At 36.4% G+C, this 24,107-nt stretch overlaps 2 protein-coding genes across 2 annotated transcripts in view; both read right to left on the reverse strand.

Annotated features, from left to right (window-relative positions):
• The window catches only part of LOC114255637, a 35,518-nt gene extending 17,115 nt beyond the window's left edge, over window positions 1–18,403 (reverse strand). The window contains exon 1 of the mRNA XM_036288061.1: window positions 16,084–18,403. Within this exon, the coding sequence (XP_036143954.1) occupies window positions 16,084–16,562 (479 nt within the window). The 5' untranslated portion in view covers window positions 16,563–18,403. The remainder of the gene's footprint in view (window positions 1–16,083) is intronic.
• A 3,488-nt stretch (window positions 18,404–21,891) lies between these two features.
• LOC118646151 lies at window positions 21,892–23,574 on the reverse strand. Its single transcript, XM_036288475.1, has one exon. The coding sequence runs from the start codon at window positions 22,219–22,221 to the stop codon at window positions 21,892–21,894; it is 330 nt and encodes a 109-aa protein (XP_036144368.1). The 5' UTR covers window positions 22,222–23,574.
• Between the last annotated feature and the right edge of the window lie 533 nt (window positions 23,575–24,107).

Consider the following 24,107-nt stretch of genomic DNA (forward strand, 5'->3'; position numbering starts at 1 on the left):
TCGATTATGGAAATCACCTGCTTGCAAAGAAATGTTTTGAAGTAGTGCACTATTTCGAAAATTTAATTTTTTTTTCTTTAGTATTGTTGTCGCGTTTAGTCCATAGACTTAAAAACTTGTACATTCCGTGAGAAAAGCTGTCGCCCAGACTTAAGGATAAAGATAGATATGTATATACATGGACATTGAGAAAAAAATGTCGAGAAAGCAAAATTTACTTACAATATTTTCTTTGAGATTTATTTGACACAAAAATATTTGATTTAACACAACGAAATATATATATCTGTGAAAAACACTTAACTTTTTTTATTAATTGTGAGAAAATTTTTGTATAATTTTTATTCTAAATATAAATTTATTTCAGACCAATTAATTTTTTTGTAGCAATCAAATATTTGATTAGAAATAGTTGACGTTTATAAGCAAATAATATTTATTTAAAAAAATTAATTTATTCAGAAATAAATCTTTATTTCATAAGCTGTCGACATTTATTTCTGCCTGATTTGCATTGCATCATGCAATATGGCGAACTAATAATCGCCGCGGTGTCATCGTTATATCGTTGGTGTCGTGTTATACAGTTTTTTATAGTGTCTATAAGTGCATACGTGTCTTGAAAATAGTGTCTTATAATATTATAGTAGTTTCATAGTACGTGCACTGAGAAAAAAATGTCGAAGTATTAAGAACCAAATATTTCTTGTAAGGTTTTCTTCGATATTTATTTGTTATAAAAAAATTTATTTGTGAAAACAAAATATACATTTCTGTGAAATATTCTGTGAAATATGCTTCTGAAAAATATTTCTGTAAAATATACCTTATTTAAAGAGATAACATCCAGTGTGTGTAAAAATAAATAATTTACTTAAATTTTAATAAAATTGGGCAAAGTTTTAATAAATTTTGTCAAAAGTATAGTAAAATTTTTCAAGGTTTATGTTGTCCCACAATTACTACGATTTTCAGGATAACTTTTAAAAAAAAATTCTTTCAGATTTATTTCAGTATAGAAATAAAACATTTAATTCGCCCTTTTTAAATAAGCCAATTATTAAAGAAAAATATTTAAAATTTTTTTATGGAAAATAGTGTATATTTTACTCCAAAAACTTTCTTAAGAAATAAACCAATTAATAAAAAAAATGAGATGCATTTTATAGAAATATATATTTTGTTTTTACAAATAAATTTTTTTATAACAAATAAATATCGAAGAAAACGTCATACAAAATATTTAGTTCTCAACACTTCGACATTTTTGTCTCAGTGTGTCTTATACTTAGGCTGTGTTCTGAAACAATACCGGATATTTGCTAGGAGCCGATTCTTTCCTTAAGAAAATTTATTTTAAATGAAGTTAGTTCTCGAAATTACCTTACAAATCTAAAAGTTTACTAAAGAAATTTTTAAGTAATTTAAAGTATCTGAAAGGTTAATCTAAAGTAATTCAAGTCTTTTTCCAAAGGTTGAAGTCGTGCGCAAAAATTTTGCATTCAAAAATAACACGTTAGTGACGTGTGACGTGCGAGGTTAGTCCGTTAGTGGCGATTTTAGTTTTATGCCTAATTTGCGTATTACATCGTGAATTACATCGTGAAGGGAAATACAGCTGTGCTTAATTTGAAGATTAATATAACACTGCGTTGTATAATCAGAAATTACACAAAATTTTCATTTTTTGTATGGAATAAGTACGCGTGGGTTGAGTGCCTAGCGGGCGCGTCTCCGGGTGGCGGATAGAAGGACGCCCGGGTGGAAGACCCCGGTCCGGGCTAAACCCCCGCGTGCCGGGGCGGACCACCCGGGTAGTAACGGTTATAACCTGCCCCGGCGGGCGTAAAACCCTATCCAGGAGTGGGGAAAGCCGATACCGCGGACCAACTCGACCCAAGCCAAGATGGAAGCTACCGTGGCGAGGGCTGCGTGGCACTGGGGGAGCAGTGTCTTGAACGATGCCTCTGAGGAACCAGGCGAAACCCTAGAGTATAGCCTTACCCACGCATGCGGGGCTCTGCGTGGGTGGACCGTATATTTCCCTAGCTGCTCGTGGGAACAGATGGAGACAAAAATCAAAAACTTAAAACTCACCGAAGACACCCTGATAGAGGCTTCGACCGAGGACTCCGGAAAGGTGAAAGAAGCGGGATCGGGAGCCGAACGGACCCTTAGAGGCACGGGAAGCACTGAGACCGCAACGGACAAACCGGCGAAGGAGGATCTTTGCAAGAAGAAACTCTCCGGAGCTGCGAAGAAAAGGAGGGCTCGGAAATGGAAGGGGAGAGCTCAGGCCCAGGCTCAGGCTGGGATTGGGACTGGTCCTCCGCCGGCCTCTTCTTCCTCGTCCTCGGCTATCCCCCAGAAGCCGGTTGGGGGGCCTCAGAAAAACTCCGGCAATAAACGCCGAAGGGACCCCAATAGGACCCTACAATCGGTGGAAGAGGCGAAGAAGAAGCAGAGGGTCCAGGGGACCCATGTTTACGTCGACACCGCGGACCCTCTGACGAGGGTGATTGTCGAGGAGAGGTACCCTGATGCTGTGATGACTGCTGAGCGGTTGTCGCAACTGAGGGGTGCGGTCTTTCAGGGGATCCGAGAGGGTACCCTGCCCAGATTCGACAGCATCACTCTGAGGGGGGAGCTGCGGTTGTGAAATGCGCAGATACGGAGTCGCTGAGATGGCTTGAAAGTCGGATCGATGGCATCGTATCGTGGGAGGGCGCCAGGCTCAGAGTGACGGAACTGGAGGTGCTGCAAAAGCAGTATAGAGCTGCGGTGTGGATCCCGGGACCTCCCGTGGGCACGGCTGCGGTCATGGGGCTGCTGGAGCGGCAGAATCCGGGGATCGTCACCTCGGGCTGGCGCATTTATGCTGAGAGTGTGGGGGTTACCTGCAAGGGTAGAAATCTCATTCTCGGCATCCCCCAGTTTAGCGTAAATAGGCTTAAGGCGCTGGACTTTAGGCCCCATCTTGGGATAGACCGGGTCACTTTTAATCCCAGGAGGGGGTGAAAAGGGGTAAGGAGGAGCCCGATCCAACGGTCTCGTCTTTGAAATGGGCTTGACCGGGATGGGCTTCACCCAAATCAACTTGCACCATAGCAAAGGAGCCTCGGCTGTTCTTGCCAGGCGCCAAGCTGGGGTGCACACAGCCATATCACTAATACAAGAGCCTTGGCTAGTTCGAGGCTGTATTAAGGGTCTGGCGGAGTGCGGTAGGCTGTTTAGGCCACCACACGAGGACCGGCCTAGGGGCTGTGTGGCCGTTAAAGGGCTAGAGGCCCAGCTGCTGCCGGATTTCTGTTACAGGGACTTGGTAGCGGTTGTGATTGAGGATATCAACGGGACCGGGATTAAGAAGAAAATGGTAGTGGCGTCGGGCTACTTCCCACACGAAGAAGACGATCCGCTGCCATCGGACCGGGTGGTACAACTGGTAGAGTTCTGCCAAAAGGAGCGACTTCCCCTCATACTGTGGTGCGATGCAAACGCGCAGTGGGGAAGCACGGACACCAACAAAAGAGGAAAGAAGCTGTTGGAATTTCTGGTGTCCACAGACCTAGAGATCCTTAACAGAGGCGGGGAGCCTACCTTTGTCACTGCGGTGAGAACGGAGGTTCTGGACCTAATTATTTGTTCAAGACAGGTAGTGCTGGAGGTGACCGGCTGGAGGGTCTCTAACGAGCCCTCATTGTCGGACCACAGACAGATCACCTTCAGGCTGGCCAAAGTGCAAGTGAAGGTAAGAACAGTGAGGGACCCAAGGAAGACGGACTCATTTCAAGAGGACCTGTCGGTCTTAGGGAATTTCCCAAAAGACATGGGACCCCGCAAGAGATCGAGCTGTGCGTCGAGCAAAGGGTTCTCGTCGGCAGTTTTGAGGACAACTGTCCAAAAAGGACAGTGAAAAATACTAAAGAAATCTCCTGATGGAACTCCAAGCTGCAGGAGCTCAGAAGTGCTGCACGTCGTGCCTGAAATAGGGCCAGGAACACGGGCCGCCAGGCTGACTGGGACCTTCACCGAAGAGCTCAGAGGGCCTATAAAGAGTCTATAGTAAGAGCTAAAAAGGAGAGCTGGAGGAGGTTCTGCGAGTCGGTGGAGGGGATACCAGAAGCCGCTAGGCTCGGCAGGATCTTGGCCAGAGATTGGGACGTGGCTCTGGAGGCCATTCGGCTCGATGATGGGACGATGGCGTCTGAAGAGCGATGCCTAAATCACCTGCTGAAGTTGACCTTTCTGGGCTTCCGCGGAGGCCTGGAGGAAGACGTCCATCGGGGGATCTCGAATCCACATAGGGTACGAGGAAAAGATTGGTCTCTTGCGGCAGAAATCGTTGGGCCTGAGGTCAAATGAGCCGTAAGAGGTTTCAAGCCGTTCATGTTGGCTGGGCCGGACCGGGTCTTCCGGCCCTTCTCCAAGAAGGATTAGAGCAGATCACCGGGCCGCTCACGTGGACGCTGAAAGCTTGCTTGGCACTAGACTATACACCTAGGGCTTGAAGGCAGGCGAGAGTGGTGTTCATTCCCAAAGCGGGAAGAACGGGCTACAATTTCGCCAAAAATTTTCGTCCAATTAGCTTGACGTCTTTTCTTCTCAAGACGTTGGAAAGGCTGGTGGATGTCTACATACGCGACGTGGTTTTATTGCAATACCCGTTGCATGTCCATCAGCACGCGTATCGTACGGGATATTTTACAGAATCGGCGTTTCACTCAACTGTATCGTTTATCGAGGAGCAATTGGAGAGGAAGGACTACGTAGTTGGCACTTTTCTAGACATAGAAAGAGCTTTCAACAACACACCGCACGAGGTGGTGTGTGAGAAAGCTACTCGCAAGGGCGTGCTGGAAAGAATTGTGGTTTGGGTCAGAGGCATGCTCGGGCGGCAGGTAACGGCCTCATTAAAAATAGTGAAGGTCAGTGGATGGGTGAAAAGAGGATGCCCGTAGGGGGGAGTCCTCTCTCCACTCTTGTAATGTCTGCTAGCGGATAGACTGCTCAGAACGCTAAACGAAAGAAGCTTTTTTACATTGGGATATGTATATGATCTGGCTATCCTGATACGAGGCCCCTTTCTGGAGACTCCTGGAACTCACGCAGAGAGCCTTGAAGGTGGTTGAGGAGTGGTGCGGTGAAACCGGTGTGTCGATGAATCCACTGAAGACCGGGCTCGTGATCTTCACTTGCAGGTACAAGGTAGGCCCAGTGGAGGAGCTGGTTCTTGGGGGAACAAGATTAGTTCCAACCGGGTCGACTAAATATCTGGGAGTGAGCCTAGGTAGGAAGCTGACATGGAAAGAACATCTCGAGAATCACTGTAAGAGTGTGTGCTCTTACTTCTAGATATGCAGAAAGACATTCAGGCAGACTTGGAGTCTTAAACCGAAAACGGTCCACTGGATCTACACAGCGATACTCAGACCTAGGCTTCTTTACGCGTCTGTCGTATCGTGGCCAAGGGTGCTGGGAAAAACCGCTAAGTCAACACTGGAGCACGTCAGAGCTCTAGTTTTAAGAGGGGCTCTGAGAGCCACGCGGACTATGCCGGTGGCGGCGATGGGGATGCTGCTTGGCATTGAGCCTCTTGATCGGGTGGTATTGACGGCTGCGGCGACAACGGCCTACCGTTTAAGGTGTGAATCAAGATGGAAGATAGGAGCCTTCCACACGAGATATCCTGAAGGAATCTTATCGGGCACCATTTTTTCAATGGGACAGGATAGGAGGCCGGTGATTCGTACTTTCGAAAGAAGGTACAGGATAAGCTTCCCCGGGCGCTGGGAGTGAAACGGCTCTAAAGGATCGATTCCTTGAGACGGGGACGTCTGGTTCACGGACGGCTCCAAAACAAATGCGGGCTCTTTACTGTCAGCGCGACCGGGCAGGAATCGTCGTTCCGCTTGGCGAACACGCTACGGTTTTCCAGCTGGAGATGTTAGCTATCATGAGATGTGGCCAGAACCTATTAGAATCTGATAGTCTGGGAAGGCGCATCCATATTTGCTTGGACAGTCAGGCGGCGCTTAAGGCGCTTGAGAGTCCAAAAATTAACTCGTGACTAGTCTGGGATTGCAAGTGCGTACTGGATGAGCGTTGGCGAAGAATAATGATGTTGGCCTAATATGAGTCCACGTGCACTCGGGGAACAAGAGCAACGAAATGGCGGACCTGCTTGCTAAAAAGACGGCCGAAACAAGGCTATTGGGACTTGAGCCGGCTGTTGGGATCTCCTTCTGTCTGGGCAGGGGGAGAATTAGGAGCTCGACCAGCATCTTGAATACTGGAGGAATGAAACAGAGGGCAAATGCAGACAGGCTAGGAACCTGCTGAGAAAGTACCCCAGCGGGGACCTGGTCAAGAGCATAAGATCTCTAGGTAGAAGAGACGCCAGGCTCGCAACACAACTGCTCACGGGCCATGGCGACCTTAACTACCACCTGCATAAATTGGATCGTAGCGGTACGCCCGACTGCAGGTTGTGTGATGAAGAGGAGGAAACTAGCCTCCACATTTTTGGGGACTGCCCAGCATTGGTCGGACTAAGAACACGCCTGCTGGGATCAGGTTTTCTGGAACCAAGCCAGGTAAGGCAGCGGCCTGTGGGGGATCTGCTTTGCTTCTGGAAAGAAGCAGGTCTCCACTAGGGCAACTGATAACGGGGAGGCACAATGGACCCGGTCTAAGTGCCAAAGTGGGCTTGGTAGAAGGACCGTTCCCGATAACATTATTATTATTATTATAGAATAAGTATTCTGAGATAAGATTAATACTTTGTTATATTTTATTTATAGTTATATTTAAAGAGAGGAAAAAACATTTAATTTGAAATTTAAGTAAAAGAAGAATAAATGAAAGAAAGAGTGAATGATAAGGAGAGGAATGTAATTATTCTCAAAGCTCGGAATTTACAGAGTGTCCAACAATATGTGGACCTTTAAAGTATGAATTAACATAATTTTTCTCCTAAATGTGATAAGATAAATGAGGCCCGATTGCGCACATAAGCGATTAGACACAGTAGTATTTCCCGATTAGACACAGACCCGATTGGACACGAACTCGATTGGACACGGACTCAATTGGACTCAGACCCAATTGGACACAGACTCGATTGCACACGGACCCGATTGCACACCGACCCGATTGCGCACCGACCCGTTTGCACACGGAAGCGATTGCGCACCGACCCGATTGCACACGACCCAATTGCACACGACTCGTTTGCACACGGACCCAATTGGACACAAACCCAATTGAACACGGACCCGATTAGACACGAACCCGATTGTACACGGATTTGATTGCACACGGACCCGATTGCACACCGACCCGATTGCGCACCGACCCGTTTGCACACAAACCCGATTGCACACGATACGATTCCGCATCGCAGAATAATGCAAAAACAACCTAGATAGCACAGAAAATTTAGAATAAATTTTTATAAATATTTTACGAATTTATTTTTAAAAAACATTTTTTTAATTATATAATCGTTTTCGTAAATTATTTAGAAATTATTATTAACAATATATAAAATATATTTTTAAAATGTACTAAAAAATATTCATGGTATATAAGCTCGAAATATTTTTGTATTTTTGTATAATAGCATAAATATTTATTTTTAATATTTTCATAAATATTTATCATAATTATTTTATACTTGGCAAACTCAGACATAAAAATACATACAAAATATTTATTATAATATTTTTCTTTCTTATACATATTTTATAGTGGCAAACCTATGTGGTGCAGAAAACGCTTTGTGCACGCACACACACACACACACACGGGCGGGTGCAAGGGGGGCTTCGCCCCTCTCCCGCACCCACCCCGTCCAAGTCGCTAACCCATGTACTATCTGAAATGCGGAATCGTATCGTGTGCAATCGGGTCCGTGTGCAAACGGGTCGGTGCGCAATCGGGTCCGTGTGCAATCGGGTCCGTGTGCAATCGGGTCCGTGTGCAATCGGGTCGGTGCGCAATCGCTTTTGTGTGCAAACGGGTCGGTGCGCAATCGGGTCCGTGTGCAATTGGGTCGGTGTGCAATCGGGTCCGTATGCAATCGGGTCTGTGTCCAATCGGGTCTGTGTCCAATTAAGTCCGTGTCCAATCGGGTCCGTGTCCAATCGGGTCTGTGTCCAATCGGGAAATACTACTGTGTCCAATCGCTTATGTGCCCAATCGGGACAATCCCTATAAGATGGAGTAAACGGTTTATTTTTTATGTCAGAAAATATCTGTATTGTAATTTGTTCCAAGAAAACCTTTGCAAAAGATTTAAGAAAGAGCAAGCTATTTGACGAGATTATTATATTATTATTATACTTATTATTTGAATTTTTAGGAAAAATAGTAAAAAATTTTATTATGAAAAATTGTTGGCTGTTACACCAAAATTATCTTTCTTCTAAGCCCATGATTGCTGCTATCGATAAATTCACTGAGGTTCATTCCTTTTTAAATTCAGCAAACCATTATATAGAGAATTGGCAGTGTAATTCATATCGAAAGGATTATCTGAAGGTATGCTTTTAGTTTTCCAAGTCACTATCTTATGGCAGGCCAGGAGAGAGAAAATAGTTACAAATGTTATAATTTTATTCTAAAAAATACTAGTGTGTGGCTTTTAAATTAAGATATTGCACAATTTTTTTTTTTAGGTTATTGAAATAGGTAAAAAGCGTCGAATCTTGTCTGAAATAACAAAATTACAACAAAGTTACAGATTATAAAGTCATCCAGCTGGACTGCCTGATGACATGATCATAAGGTATAATATCGGAGATATGTTTACAATCTTATGCCAAGGATTGTACCTCTTATTAGTTTATTTAGTAACTGCTATGGATTCTGTGCAAGTCGGATATGGATAAGGCACAGAAATATATCGAGTTCTTACAAGTAACACTACCCAAGTGCCACTCACTGATTTTGATTATGCTTAGAATATGTTGTAGTTCAAAAGAAGATCAAAATAAGAGACACGTATTTCTTTATTCTTATACGTGCTCATACGGTCGTTGAAATAGTGAAAACCCTTTTGAAGAAAAATCGGTTATCTTTCTAAGCAAATATCGTCAAAACAGTAAAAAATTTTAAACAAAATTTTTATGGTTTCTAATGTACTTTAAAACTGTGCAATCAAATTTTTCAAAAATTTTATGTTTTTCGAAATCCTCCTCTTTCCTTTCAATTTTTGAAAATTAAAAAATTTTGTTTATAGTAAAAGTTATAGTATATTTAACAATAAATTTAACCATATATGATGAAACAGTTTTAAAGTACATTAGAAACCATAAAAATTTTGTTTGAAATTTTTTTTATATTTCCTACTATTTCGACGATATTTGCTTAGAAAGATAAAAACCGATTTGTCTTTAAGAGAGTTTTCACCACTTCAACGGCCGTATGGGCACGTATAAAAAAATACGTGTCTCTTATTTTGATCTAGTCTACAACACATTCTAAGCATATGTTGGGTAGTGTTACTTGTTAGTTAAATCAAAAACAAAAAAGTAAGTATTTCAATACTTTGTTGTTTCCAAAACAATTTATTCTAATTAATACAATTTTCTTCATATATTTACAAAAATCACATTCAAAATTTTTATTTATATTTTTGATTCTCTAACTTATTTTATTGTAAATTGTAAATTAATGAGGCATACATGAGACGAAAGACAACAAAATGACCACGAGTAAACTTTTTAAATATGGAACGACGTCATATTTTACTTTTCATTCTTTTTGCATTAATATAGCTATATTTAATTATATTTATTGCTATTTTACAGTTAAATTGGTAGTTAAGTTGTAATTGTACATTTATAATTATATTTATTGTTTTTTTACAGTTATTGATAATAAATCTATTCTGCCCGTGTTTTAATTAATGCTCTTGGAACATATAATTATGTGTTGGCTTGTAATGGGAAACAAAAGCGTGGCTCTTACGGAAATTGCTCAAGCTTGTCAACTTTGCAGGTTACTTAAAAGCCATAAATCACATTTACAATTTCTGTAAGAGCCACGCTTTTGTTTCTCATTACATGTTAGCACATGATTATAATATGTTCCAAGAGCATTAAGTGAAACATGGGCAAAATAGGTTTATTATCAATAACTGTAAAAGAACAATAAACATAATTATAAAAGTACAATTACGATTTAACTATAAATAAAAGATTTTTAATGTATGTAATTTCTGTAAATGTATGAAGAGAATTGTATTATATATATTGTTTGGGAACAACAAACCCAGACAACACGCATGTCTAAAAGACATCTTTAAGACGTCTTAAAAGAGACGTCTTTGAGACTTTACGAAAAGACGTCTTTATGACGTCTTAAAATCGTCTTATTTTAGACGTCTCTCTTAAGACGTCTAAATACGTCTGTTTTAAGACATATTCTTTGAGACGCCATTTAGACGTCTTTACGACGTCTGAGAAAGACGTTTTTAAGACGTCGAATGACGCACATAACCAAATCTGCTGTGTGATGCGATCAAGTCGATCGACGTGCTTATCCCGTATCAATTTTTGAACTCTTGCACGTATCGCGTGTGTGTTGGGACGTTTTGTCCCGGTTTGCTGTGTAACGCAGCCGAGTGTGGATACGTTAATACAACACAACTTTTTAACTCTCGTACGTATCGCGTGTGTAGGCTGTTATTGGAAATAATTAACCTTTCTGACAACATTTCTGACAACAGTTTTTGACAATTAATAAACCGGACGATAATAGTGTTGCGCTTAAGTTGCTGTAAAATATGTGACTAAATCCAGTATCTCTGTAAAATTCTGTAATTTCCAATCACGAAAACATGAAATAAAATTGAAATATATAATATAAAATTTTTTATTTATAAAAAAACTTATCTTAATAATAAAATAAAAATAATGAAATATAAATATAAAGTATTTTGTTTAAAATAATAAAAAATAATAAACCTAGCTTTTGGAATCCTTGGCGGAAAAATTTTCTACAAAATTCTAAAAAACTACAAAAATTTACAAAAGTGTGTTTCAAATTTAGCATTTTTCTGTAAAAACTACAAAAAAATGCCAGAATTGGAACACTTTTGTAAATTTTTGTAGTTTTTTAGAATTTTGTAGAAATTTTTTCGCCAGGGATGTCTAAAATAATTTTTATATAAGACGTCTCAAAAACGTCATAAATAAAAAAAATTAGACGTCTTTTAGACGTCTTAAAAACGTCTTAAATCGGGTCATAAGACGTCTTAAAGACGTCTAAAAAACGTCTTTCTGATAGTTTTATAAGACGTCTTATAGAAATATAAGACGTCTTTTAGACGTCTTTAAGACGTCATAATGTTCTCTGGGAAGTATTTAAATACTTACTTTTTAATTTTTCGATTTGATAAATTAAGAGCTGTATTGGTAAATTTATGTGTCTTATCCGTATACCTGGCTTGCATAAAATGCATGACAGTTACAAAATACACATATAAAAACTCTACAGTCAAGAGAAGTTTTTTGAAAAATTGATCCATTTATTTGAAATTGTCCATAAAAGATAGTAATTTTTCTTTTGTTCCCTCACACATTTTCAGTATATAAAACACGTTTATACTCCGGTTATAGTCTCGAGTACGGTAATTTTTCTAGAATTTTTCTCTCCGTGTGTGTGTGTCTGTATTTAGTATATAACTTCGTTCATAAGAAAAGGATTTTTAATATCTTAATCTCTTATGCGTGCGTACGTTCTCTCTCTCTCTCTCTCTCTCTTTGTTGAAATTAAAAAAAAACCACAAATTACAATTTCTTTTTTAAATAACTCTCTCTAAATGTTCTTTTTTTGCTGAAGATCTCTTATATCAATTTTTTACTTATATATGCTTCATGTTTTTATAACAATACTTTAAACAATTCAACAATAATTATTAATCTATCACACATATGTAGCCATAAATATGTATCCATAAACATCGAGTGTTTATAGATCATCAGTTTATAAATCGAAGTGTTAGTTCCCGTAGGCAAAAGCACTAAGTATAAATTATCTTACTACACACTGTAAAATTACCCCATGCCTTCTATAAAAATTTTCTCTTCAATTTAATACAAACTATAGGCACATCTAACATTGCTTAATGCTTCTGCGAGAAAAACGGTCACCCATCCAATCCAAAATTTTTTTTTAGGTTAGAAATTGCGAGCTAACTTTGCAATTTTGAACTTATTCGGATTCAGCGGGTCGAAATACATAAGGATTGACTAGTCTAGTCCGCCGGACCAACCACTTTTTTTGTGTGTGCCTGTGTAATTACCCAAATAGCACAGGACGTCCTCAGGATCATCCTGAATATGTCCCGGGATGTCCTGGGATCTTGTCAGGATATAGTTGTATTATTATAAATATTGTATATAAATATTTTATGTATAAAATTGACTTTTAAAGTAAGTTTACAATGTTAAGTTCTGTAATAGTATCAATTATAAGTTAAAATTCTACTCATATCTTGAGGACATCCTTGGGATGTCCTGAGGATGTATTCTAGCTGAAAACGATATTCTTAAAATATTATGTAAAGAGTTTTATTAGTTACAAAATGTCTGAAGATGAACTTAAATATGATGACTATATAGTCATTTTAGATAGCACAGAATGTTCTGAGAATATAATATCTTAAAGTCCTATGGATATCCTAAGACAATTCTCAGGATCGTACGAAAATCCTTAGGACATCCTACGAAAGTCCTCGGGATATCCTACAAAAGTCCCCAAGACATCCTAAAGCCGATATTCATAGTCAAATCTTATTTCAAGATTGTCTCAAGCAATATCTTAAGATGCTAATATGGCTCTGTAATTGATTGATGGCATTTTAAGACAGTACTTAAGATAATCTTAAATATAAGGGCCTTCGCACTATGGAAGATTTAGATGCTTTTGAAAAATTGTTAATTGAAGGTCAACTAAATCATAAAAAATTGGTGAGTACTGTGAAAATTGAAATCAATTGTGTATGCGTATATGTGGTGTGTACGCACCACATGCAAATATATCATATATTATACTTGTTATTTATAATTATTATATATTTACATTTTTTATACAGATTAAAGAATTATCCCGTATTGGCGGAAGTGATATGAAAAAAATAGTATTTAATCTTCTACGAACATTAATTACTGATAATTTGGCGCGAGATTTTAATTATATTGGAGGAAAGAAGAAACGTGTATTTTATGATTTGGAATTACGGAAAATTATATTAAGTATGTATATTAATAATACTTTTAATTATAATATTAACTTTTAAACAAAATTGAGATTTTTTATTTTTTTTATAGGTGTTGTACGAATTAATTTTAATGACACGACAGAGCAAATGATCAGTGAACCCATTAGATCATGGTTGCGGCATGCAAGTGAACGTTATAAGAACAAAACAAAGTAAATTTTAAAAAATTGCAGATTTATATATATATATATATATATCGATCAAAGTTATCAGCATATTTTTATATTTTTTGTTGCAGAAACAATACAAATGAACATGCAACAACAGAAAATAACAAATAATTCTGGGAAAATCCACATTTTTAGTATAACAAATTCACAGACTTTACTATAGACGCTGATGAATTTACATCTAAGTTTGTTGGATCTGTTGTTAAATACAAGATATAAGTAGTTTAGTGATCTGAATATTATTTGCACTATTGATGTTATTAAAAATTTTATTTATTTTTATTTACGTTATAATTTTGACTAAAGTATAAATTGTACTAAAGAAAGTACAAATTTATTTGTAAGCAAATATTTACTTTTTATGTTGTGTATTAACTAAGCTATGAAAGTTTTTGTAACAATATGATTAAAGGAAATACTTTTGAAGATAAATTATCTTCTCGTGTTCTTAACCATAAATATTATGTTTTTAAAGTTAAATATACAATTTACTGTGAAATAATTTATTTTTTTTTTTTAATTTAGATACTTAAATTAAATTCTAAAGTAAAACAGAAATATTTTTACTAAAACATAAATAATACAAAGAATAATACTTTTAACATCTATTTAACATATTTGCCAAATAATTTGTTTAATGTTTTTAGTTTATAATACATATTGAACAGTAAAAATACGTATTGAATTTATACTGACTCCGAATTAACGCGTGTTTTCTGTTCTCTATTTGCATCACAAATATAAGGAAATGAGAACATTTGACGCGATTCTAAATAAAAATTAGGAAATAGAATACACTAATATTTCTACTTTACTTTCAGAAATTTTGTTTAAACACTCAAGAAATATCTCTAACATATTCCACAGAACATTCGACAGGATATCCACAAAATGTCCTGAGGACTAAAAAATGGTCGTTGTTTGCTATTCCTGAGGATGTCCTGAGGAAATCCCATGGTATCCTCAGGACGTCCGGTGAACTATCCTCAGGATTTCCTGAGGATTAAAAAGTGGTCATTGTTTGCTATTTCTGAGGATGTCCTGAAGAAATCTCATGGTATCCTCAGGACGTCCGGTGAACTATCCTCAGGATGTCCTGAGGACTAAAAAGTGGTCGTTGTTTGCTATTCCTGAGGATGTCCTGAGGAAATCCCACGGTATCCTCAGGACGTCCGGTGAACTATCCTCAGGATTTCCTGAGGATTAAAAAGTGGTCATTGTTTGCTATTCCTGAGGATGTCCTGAAGAAATCTCATGGTATCCTCAGGACGTCCGGTGAACTATCCTCAGGATGTCCTGAGGACTAAAAAGTGGTCATTGTTTGCTATTCCTGAGGATGTCCTGAGGAAATCCCATGGTGTCCTCAGGACGTCCAGTGGACTATCCTCAGGATATCCTAAGGACTAAAAAGTGGCGCTCATTTGCTATTCCTCAGGATGTCCTGAGGACGTCCCGGGATAAAATCAGGATGTCCTGAGGATATCCGCGAAGTCCGTCCTGAACGTCCTGAGAACGTCCGTGTGCTATCTGGGTATTCAGTATAGGAGTACATCACATAGATTTGCGATTTTTCACGCGTAGCGAGGTCCACCCACACTCCTCGCCCTGCTTACAAAACAAAATGACATCCACGCAATAAATTAATAGATTTTCTTATTTTAATAATACAACACATAAATATGATAATTATTCAGTATAGGTTCACATAGGTTTGCGACTTTCCACGCGTGCGAGGTCCACCCCTCCCCTCCTCCGCTTACAGAGCAAAACGAGGTTTACGCTTGTACTTTACATACTTTGCGACTTTAGATTTAAAATTGTGGCCAAATAGAAATTTCAACATGTTTGGGTTAAGTTAGGAAAAATACGAGTAGGAGTTGCAGAGAGAAGGGCGAAGCCCTTCTCCCGCCAACGTTCTTTGCATATAGATTAGCAAACATGCAAATAACGCATTTCATATATTATTAAGATGATATAAAAAATATATACATATTCTGGAAATTAAAAGAGAGATAACACAGTGATTGTGCAATTTAATTCTTTCTACATCAATTATGAAGACTTAAGAATTTTCTACTTTTACTATACCACTTTTACTATACATGTTTCAGTTCATTGTTCGGTTATTTTCAAAGTGTAGTGCAGAGAACGTGTTGGCGGGAGAAAAGCTTCGCTCCCTTTGCACCCCCTCCTTCTGCACCCTTTTTCTGTATTTTTTCTAACCTAACCCAAATATTTTAAAGTCGTTATTTGACCGCAATTTTAAATCTGAAGTTGCAAACCCTTGTGGTAAAATACAAGCGTGGATGTCGTTTCACTCTGTAAGCAGAGGGGAGTTTGAGGGGACCTTGTTACGCGTGGAAAGTCGCAAACCCATGTGATTGTACTCCTATATTGAATAATTATGTGTTGTATTTATAAAACTTTTTGTCAATAACTTTTTAACAAATCACGAGCGACGGCTAAAATTTTTTGAAGGTCACTCAGGAAAGTGACTTTGATAACATATGTCAAGATCAAGGTCATCAGAGCTGCCTCCCTTAAACTGAATAATTACCTTTTTTTCTTTGGTTTCGAATTACTAAGATACTTAATATTGTTTATTTATTTGCGTTTTGGCTCTACCTTTGAAACAGTTCAAATCGTGCGGCCGCTTCGGTAGTTTTAGGGGAGGCATCGCCACGTAGAACAAAACGGGGCGGAGTGCCCAGGAAGATCTCGTCCGTTATGATGCGTGGTCGTTGGCGCGGGGGCGCCTGGATTTGTCTATCCATCTGTATTGGCCACGTCGGGGTCCGGGCAGGTGCGACGTCCCCAGCAGATCGCGAAGAAGGACGAGATGTGTAGGTCGCGGACAGTGCTGCTGGGCGTAGAGGTACATCTGCCATTGTTGCTGCCTCTTCCTGCTTCGGCGGAGGGGCTAACTCAAAAGGCCCCGGAGACCCGTGCCGGACCGGAGATAACTTTTTCAACCGCAGATAATCGAATAATGCCATTGTTGCTGCCTCTTCCTGCTTCAGCGGAGAGGCTAACTCAAAAGGCCCCGGAGACCCGTGCCGGACCGGAGATAACTTTTTCAACCGCAGATAATCGAATAATGCCATTGTTGCTGCCTCTTCCTGCTTCAGCGGAGAGGCTAACTCAAAAGGCCCCGGAGACCCGTGCCGGATCGGAGATAACTTTTTCAACCGCAGGTAATCGAATAATTGGGAGTTGAAGACCTCCGGTTTGATTAGGCGTCACTTGACGTTTACGTCCTCGCCGTCGCGATCGGGTGATACTGAACTAAGGGCAAAATGAACGTTGTAATGTTATACATGGTTATCATTGTGCCAGGCAAATTTGTTGAAACAGTTTCCTCTAGAGAAAAAAAAAGAGAAAAAAAAGAAAAAAGGGAAGTGTAATTAATTTGCTAATTAGTCATTTAATCTTTTTTAATGCGGCGCGTCTTATATATCTTTCTCTCTATCTTTTAATTCGGTGTTTATGCGAAGCTGTTGTTAGTGTCTTTGATTCTATGCCGAAATAATTATCATATCTTTGACTAATTAAGTTATGAATAGAGTTGAGCGGGTGTGCAGAGATAGACACAGAGGGAGTTTGTGGGAAAAAGCGCCTTAAGGGAGTCTCTTTGCTCAGGCCTAGCACAGCAAGTGGCACAGGTGTTCAAGTAAAGAAAAATATTTAAATAATCATTTTGTTGCCTTTTTTTGCTGTAATATGGTCTAAAGTTAGTAAAGGTAAATATAATAAAAAATTCGACTATATGGTACTACTTTCATTATCGAAATAATTCTTTTTTAAATTGAGAATAAACATTCTTCACTACTATACCACCCTTAGATAATTAAATACAACAATTTAAAATACATATATCACTAGCACATTTACCACACTTACGTGCTGTATTGCTAAGATTATTGTAAACTTTTTTTATCTTCCCGGGAAAAAATATTCATATCTCTTCATAAATGATCATATATATTTGGTCACGTCTGGTCATATATGAAAATTGGCCAGACATGATAAAAAATGATTTGATAATATTATATATGTTCATGTTTGATCAGGTACGATCAGGCACAAACAGACATATTCGTATTAAAAATATCTGTCCATACATAATTCAATCTAGTCATATATAATTTGATGACCTCCAACATTATCATATTAATTTATACAAATTTTGATATAATTACATATAATTGCGTGTAGTAATTTATTACTATCGGGAAAAAATACCTCTTATATGCTCTTATATGCTCATATAAAAAATAATATTATGTGCTCATATATGAATTTTGTCCGCAAAAACTCATATAATCATATATGATTATCTGTCATATTTAAAGTTTAAAAAATTGTAATGGTCATGTATAATCATATGAACATATATATTTGGATCTATTCATAAGCACGGACCAGTTATGGATAGACCTAGTATATATGTTCATATATGATTATATTTGATCATATAAATGCTTCCACATGATCACATATGATAATATACAAGAACATTAGACCATATATGGTTATATAAGACATACTTAAATAGGATTTACAAAAATGATTTAATCATATATTCTCATATGTGGCCGTATGAAGTATATATGTTTATAATTTATCACATTTTTTTGTATTCATCCCAATTGATCATATATAGAGATATATAATCACAAATAAATATATATGCTGCATAAGTGGACATGTAAAACTAATTATATTGTTCATATTTCATTTGCATATGTTCATATACTATTAAATATAAAAATTTATTCCCAGATACGGTGGCATATTTAACTACATGTATCATTATGTCTGATCATATATGAACTAATATGATCACATTTTGTGCCATGTTAAATGTGCAATTTGATCATGTATGGCGATAAATAACGACATATGAATGTATATGCTCCATATATGGACATGTAAAATTTATAATATACATATATGTTTATATCTCATTTATACATATATGTTTGTATCTCATTTATATACAGGGTGTTTGGTAAAGATTTATGCAATTTTTATAAGCAGGTAGAGCGCATTAAGCTGAACATAAAATCCTCATCGTTTTTCCATTTTCGCAATAGCTAACGAGTTATAGACTTGTAAAATTTTCTGTATTAGCCCGGCCTACCGGAAAATGCAAGCACGCCGAGCGCCCGACCGCGGCGGCCGCCCCTCCCGAGCGCTTGAACCTTGAGATTGCTAGACGCGCGGGGGAAGTTGTTACAACAAGCGGCAATGGCTACGCACAATGTGTACGTGTACATACATGTGTACAAAAAAATATCAGTTCTAATGCTTAAAGAAGCAATTACTAAATTTATTTTTTTTAATAAATAATGATTATTTTTAATAAAAAAAATTTTTTGGTGATAGTCTTAAATGTCGTAAACTGTCATAAATTTTAAAAGAAGCTATTATCATGTGCTCAAAAACAAATTTATTCTTCTTTAAACAACATTAGAAAATTTTATCGATTAAAATGGAAATAACAACCAAATAAAATGTTTGTTTCAACTTTATATTCTTAATTAAAAATTAAATAACGAGGATATTTATATTTTTAATAAAATTAATCCTTGTGATAGACTTACAATACACGAAAAAAACTTTGTGGTAAAAATTACTATGGTAAGTAGTAAACGCGTGACAAGAAGGAATTATGAAAACTTTTATTATGTTTTTCATCAAATTACGATAATATTTACACTACTTATATGATATAATTCTCTGAAATTTCTTTTTACAGTTCGTGGTTACTATCATAAATAATAAATCATACATAATTTTACTATAAAATTTTCTCCGTGTAGATTTACAAATATATGAACTTATTAAATGTTTGAAAACTTATAAACAATATTTATTTAATTCAAGAAAATTTTAGTATGTAATATGTGTGTGTGTGTATGTGTATGTGTGTGTGTGTGTGATGCATACACGAAAATGTTAAACATTATTTGTTTTGTGTAAAGTGAGGTGTTTATTATCAATAGAATATTCTGTTCAACCATTAAAAATAAGATAATTATTAAAAAAAATAAAATTAAAAATGAATAATTGATTTTCTTAAAACTAGAATCATATTTTTCTACGTGCGCGTGTATTGTATAGTAATCAGCATGAATAATAATAGTGATATAAAATCGCGAACTAAGGAATGATTATTCATTTTCCTGTCACAAAGTGATTATTCTTTTCTCGCGTATGTACGTACATACACCACACACACACACACACACACACACCAAATACACACACATTACATACTAAATTTTCTTGAATTAAATAAATATTGTTTATAAGTTTTCAAACATTTAATAAATTTATATATTCGTAAATCTACACGAAGAAAATTTTATAGTAAAATTATGTACGATTTATTATTTATGATAGTAACCACAAACTGTAAGAAGAAATTTCAGAGAGTTATATCATATAAGTAATGTAAATATTATCGTAATTTGATGAAAAACGTAATAAAAATTTTCATAATTTCTCCTTGTCACGCGTTTATTACTTACCAGAGTAATTTTTACCATAAAGTTTTTTCCGTGTACTATAAGTCTATCACAAGGATTAATTTTATTAAAAATATAAATATCCTCGTTATTTAATTTTTAATTAAGAATATAAAGTTGAAACAAACATTTTATTTGGTTGTTATTTTCATTTTAATCGATAAAATTTTCTAATGTTGTTTAAAGAAGGATAAATTTGTTTTTGAGCACATGATAATAGCTTCTTTTAAAATTTATGACAGTTTACGACATTTAAGACTATCACAAAAAAATTTTTTATTAAAAATAATCATTATTTATTAAAAAAAAATAAATTTAGTAATTGCTTCTTTAAGCATTAGAACTGATATTTTTTTGTACACATGTATGTACATACACGTATACATTGTGTGTAGCCATTGCCGCTTGTAACAACTCCCCCCGCGCGCCAAGCAATCTCAAGGTTCAAGCGCTAGGGAGGGGCGGCCGCCGCGGTCGGGCGCTCGGCGAGCTTGCATTTGCCGGTAGGCCGGGCTAATACAGAAAATTTTACAAGTCTATAACTCGTTAACTATTGTGAAAATGGAAAAACGATGAGGATTTTATGTTCAGCTTAATGCGCTCTACCTGCTTATAAAAATTGCATAAATCTTTACCAAACACCCTGTATGTATGTACATATAGTATCAGAAATGAATATTTTTTCTCGGATTATTAATTATTTCACTCAAACGAGAAAGTGCATTGTTTCAAAAATTTAACAGTACTTTTTTGGACAGCTAAGATGTATCGTTGTAAAGTTTCACTATCATCTGTTCATTATTTCCATGCATATTCATATGTACAAAAAAAATTTCTAATACTTAAAAAATAATTAGTAAATTTAATATTTTTCTTTTAGTAAATTTCTTTTTGTTTTCTTAGCAAATAACGACTATTTTTAATAATGAATATTTTCTTGACGATAGTCTTAAACGTAAACTGTCATTATAAATTTTAGAAGAAACTTCATATATTCGAGAAAAAAATTTATCCTCTTTCAAAGAACATTATAAAATTTTATTGATTAAAAATCCAAATAACAACAAAATAAAATTTTACTTTTAACCTTATATTCTTAATTAAAAATTAAATAAGTAAGAAATTTTTATTTCAATAAAATTAATGCTTGCGATAAATACTTATAATATACGGAGAAAACATTCTAGTAAAATTTATTATGATAAGTAGTAAACCAAGGAGGAATTATGGAAATTTTGTTTTCATCAAATTACGATAGTATTTATACTACTTGTATGGTATAATTCTTTGAAATATTTTTTTTACAGTTTATTGTTATTATCATAAATAATAAATCATACATAATTTTACTATAAAATTTTCTCCGTTCAAATTTACGAACATATGAACTTATGAAATGTTTCAAAACTTACAAACAATATTTATTTAAGGCAAGAAACTTTTACCCATATAGCACAAAAATTGCAATTACAGTGTAGCAATATTGCTGCAAGATTACAATGTTGTTGCAACATTGCTGTAATGTAACTGCAATTTTTGTGTTACTTGTAGTATGTAATTTGTGTGTGTGTGTGTGTGTGTGTGTGTGTGTGTGTGTGTGTGTGTGTGTGTGTGTGCGTGCGCGCGCGTTTATACAAGAAAAGGTTAAATGTTATTTGTTTTATGTAAAGTAAGAAGTTTATTAATATCGATAGTTACTTTTTTTAACCATTAAAGATAATCATTTAAAAGAACAAAATTAAAATTGAATAATTAATTTTCTTAACACTAGAATTATATTTTTCTACGTGTGCGTGTATAGCAATCGGCTTAAATAGTAATAGCGGTATAAAATTGCGAGCTAAAGAATAATCATTCTCTCTTTTCTGTGACAAGGAAATGCTAGAACGCTATTATTTCCTCACCACATTGCGGTAGATAGCATGGCGCGTTTTTTTAAGTGGTTTTCCCACAATAATCCATTCTCATTTTGCAAATGCAAAAGTTGTTCAAAGTGGCCACCTCGTTGTTGAACGCATAGTTCAGCTCTCCGAACAACACTGCTTGTCGCACGATGCGCCATTTCTGGCGTGATAGTATTAAAAGCTGCTGCAATAGCTTCGCGTACTTTATTTTCTGTACCATCACACCAGTGCTCAATTAAGGTCTTAATGTGACTCCATACAAAGAAATCTAATACGTTGAGGTCTGGCGACCGTGCTGGCCAATTAATAGGACCTCCACGACCCATCCATCTTTTAGGAAAAGACGCATTTAGTACTCGTCGTGCTTGATGGGAAAAATGCGCAGGAGCTCCGTCTTGTTGGTATATTAATTCTGCTCGTATGGCGAGAGGAATATCCTCGAGGAGCAGTGGCAATTGATTTTCGAGGAAATCCGCGTATATTTCTCCATTAAGTCGTGGCGGTAAAAAGTATGGGCCAATCTAAAAACCGCCGCCAAAAACGTTTAAAGGAAGCCACGGAAAGAAATTATTTAATACACATGACTACTCACCACTCTGTTCGCGATTATTCCTGCCCATACATGTATCGCCCAGCGATACTGAAGGACGCGAACGGCATGAAGATTTTTGTCTTTCCACAAAACAAAATTGCGGGAGTTAAAAATCCCATTTGAATTAAAAATAGCCTCGTCTGTCCAAAGAATTCGTTTACTAAATTTTAAATTCCGCCGACATTGTGCGAGAAGCCCTGTGTGTATTTTGCCAATTGTTAATATATTATAAAAACATTGTATATAAAATACGAATAAGAAAAATACCTTCACAAAAATAAATTCGTTGTTCTCGATTTCTTACAAGCAGTTGTTGGACTCGTTGGTAATGAAACGGATGTAATTTGTTCTGTCGTAAGGCACGATGTACGGTGACTTTTGAGTAGCCTAACTCACGAGTTACACGACGCACACTGTTTCTTGAGTTCTCATCAAAAACCTGCAAGATTCTCTCATCGTCTTGAACATGAAGGGATCCTGTTTCTCTTGCCCGTTGTACACACCCCAAAATTGTATTGTACCCCGAATGTCGATCTCGTCTGGGAAAGAAAAGATAAAATGAGCGAAAATCGAAAAAGTTTTATAATCTAATTTGCGATAATGAAAAGAGCTTTTATTACGGTGAAACAATTAAAAAATTTGTATATAATGATCTATTACGGATTGGCAATTGGATTACACACCGTACATCATGTCTTAGGACAGAACAAATTACATCCGTTCCATTACCAACGAGTCCAACAACTGCTTGCAAGAGATCGAGAAAAACGAATTTATTTTCGTAAAGGTATTTTACTCATTTGTATTTTATACACAATGTTTTTATAATATACATATTAAAGATTAGCAAAATACACACAAGACTTCTCGCACAATGTTGGCGGAATTTAGAATTTAGTAAGCAAATTCTTTGGACAGACGAGGCTATTTCTACTCCAAATTGGATTTTTAATTCCCGCAATTTTGTTTTGTAGAAAGAAGAAAATCCTCACATCGTTCGCCAGTGTGTCTGTCAGGACTGTCCCGATTGCGCACATAAGCGATTGGACACAGTAGTATTTCCCAATCGGACACAGTCCCGATTGGATACGGACTCGATTGGACACGGACCCGATTGGACACAGACCCGATTGCATATCGACCCGATTGCATACGACCCGTTTGCACACGACCCGTTTGCACACAAACCTGATTGATAAAAAATATTTTTTAAAGGTTATATAATCATTTTTCATAATCATTTATATAAAGCAATTTTAAATACTTAAAAAGTCAAGTATATATTTTATTATTAAAAAATATATTTTATCAATATTAAACAAATATTTTTCAACTGCTATATTTTAATTATAATTAAAAGCGGCTATAAAATATTTCTTTTGTCTAAATTGATTTATAATATTATTCATGTTATTTTTATTTTATTTGCGTAAAAAAATGCGCTTGCGTTTTAATATTACGTTTTAATATTTTTTTTTGGCTTTACACTTAGATCTTGAGATGAACTAAAATCAAAAACCAACCATATATTAAGTTTTTATCTTTTGTAACACACAGTAATTGTTTTGTGTTTCAAATAAAAATTTTGTTTGTGACTTAAGACTTGAGATACAGAACAAT

The sequence above is a fragment of the Monomorium pharaonis genome, chromosome 6 (genome assembly GCF_013373865.1).
Source record: "Monomorium pharaonis isolate MP-MQ-018 chromosome 6, ASM1337386v2, whole genome shotgun sequence".
Taxonomy (NCBI): Eukaryota; Metazoa; Arthropoda; class Insecta; order Hymenoptera; family Formicidae; genus Monomorium; species Monomorium pharaonis.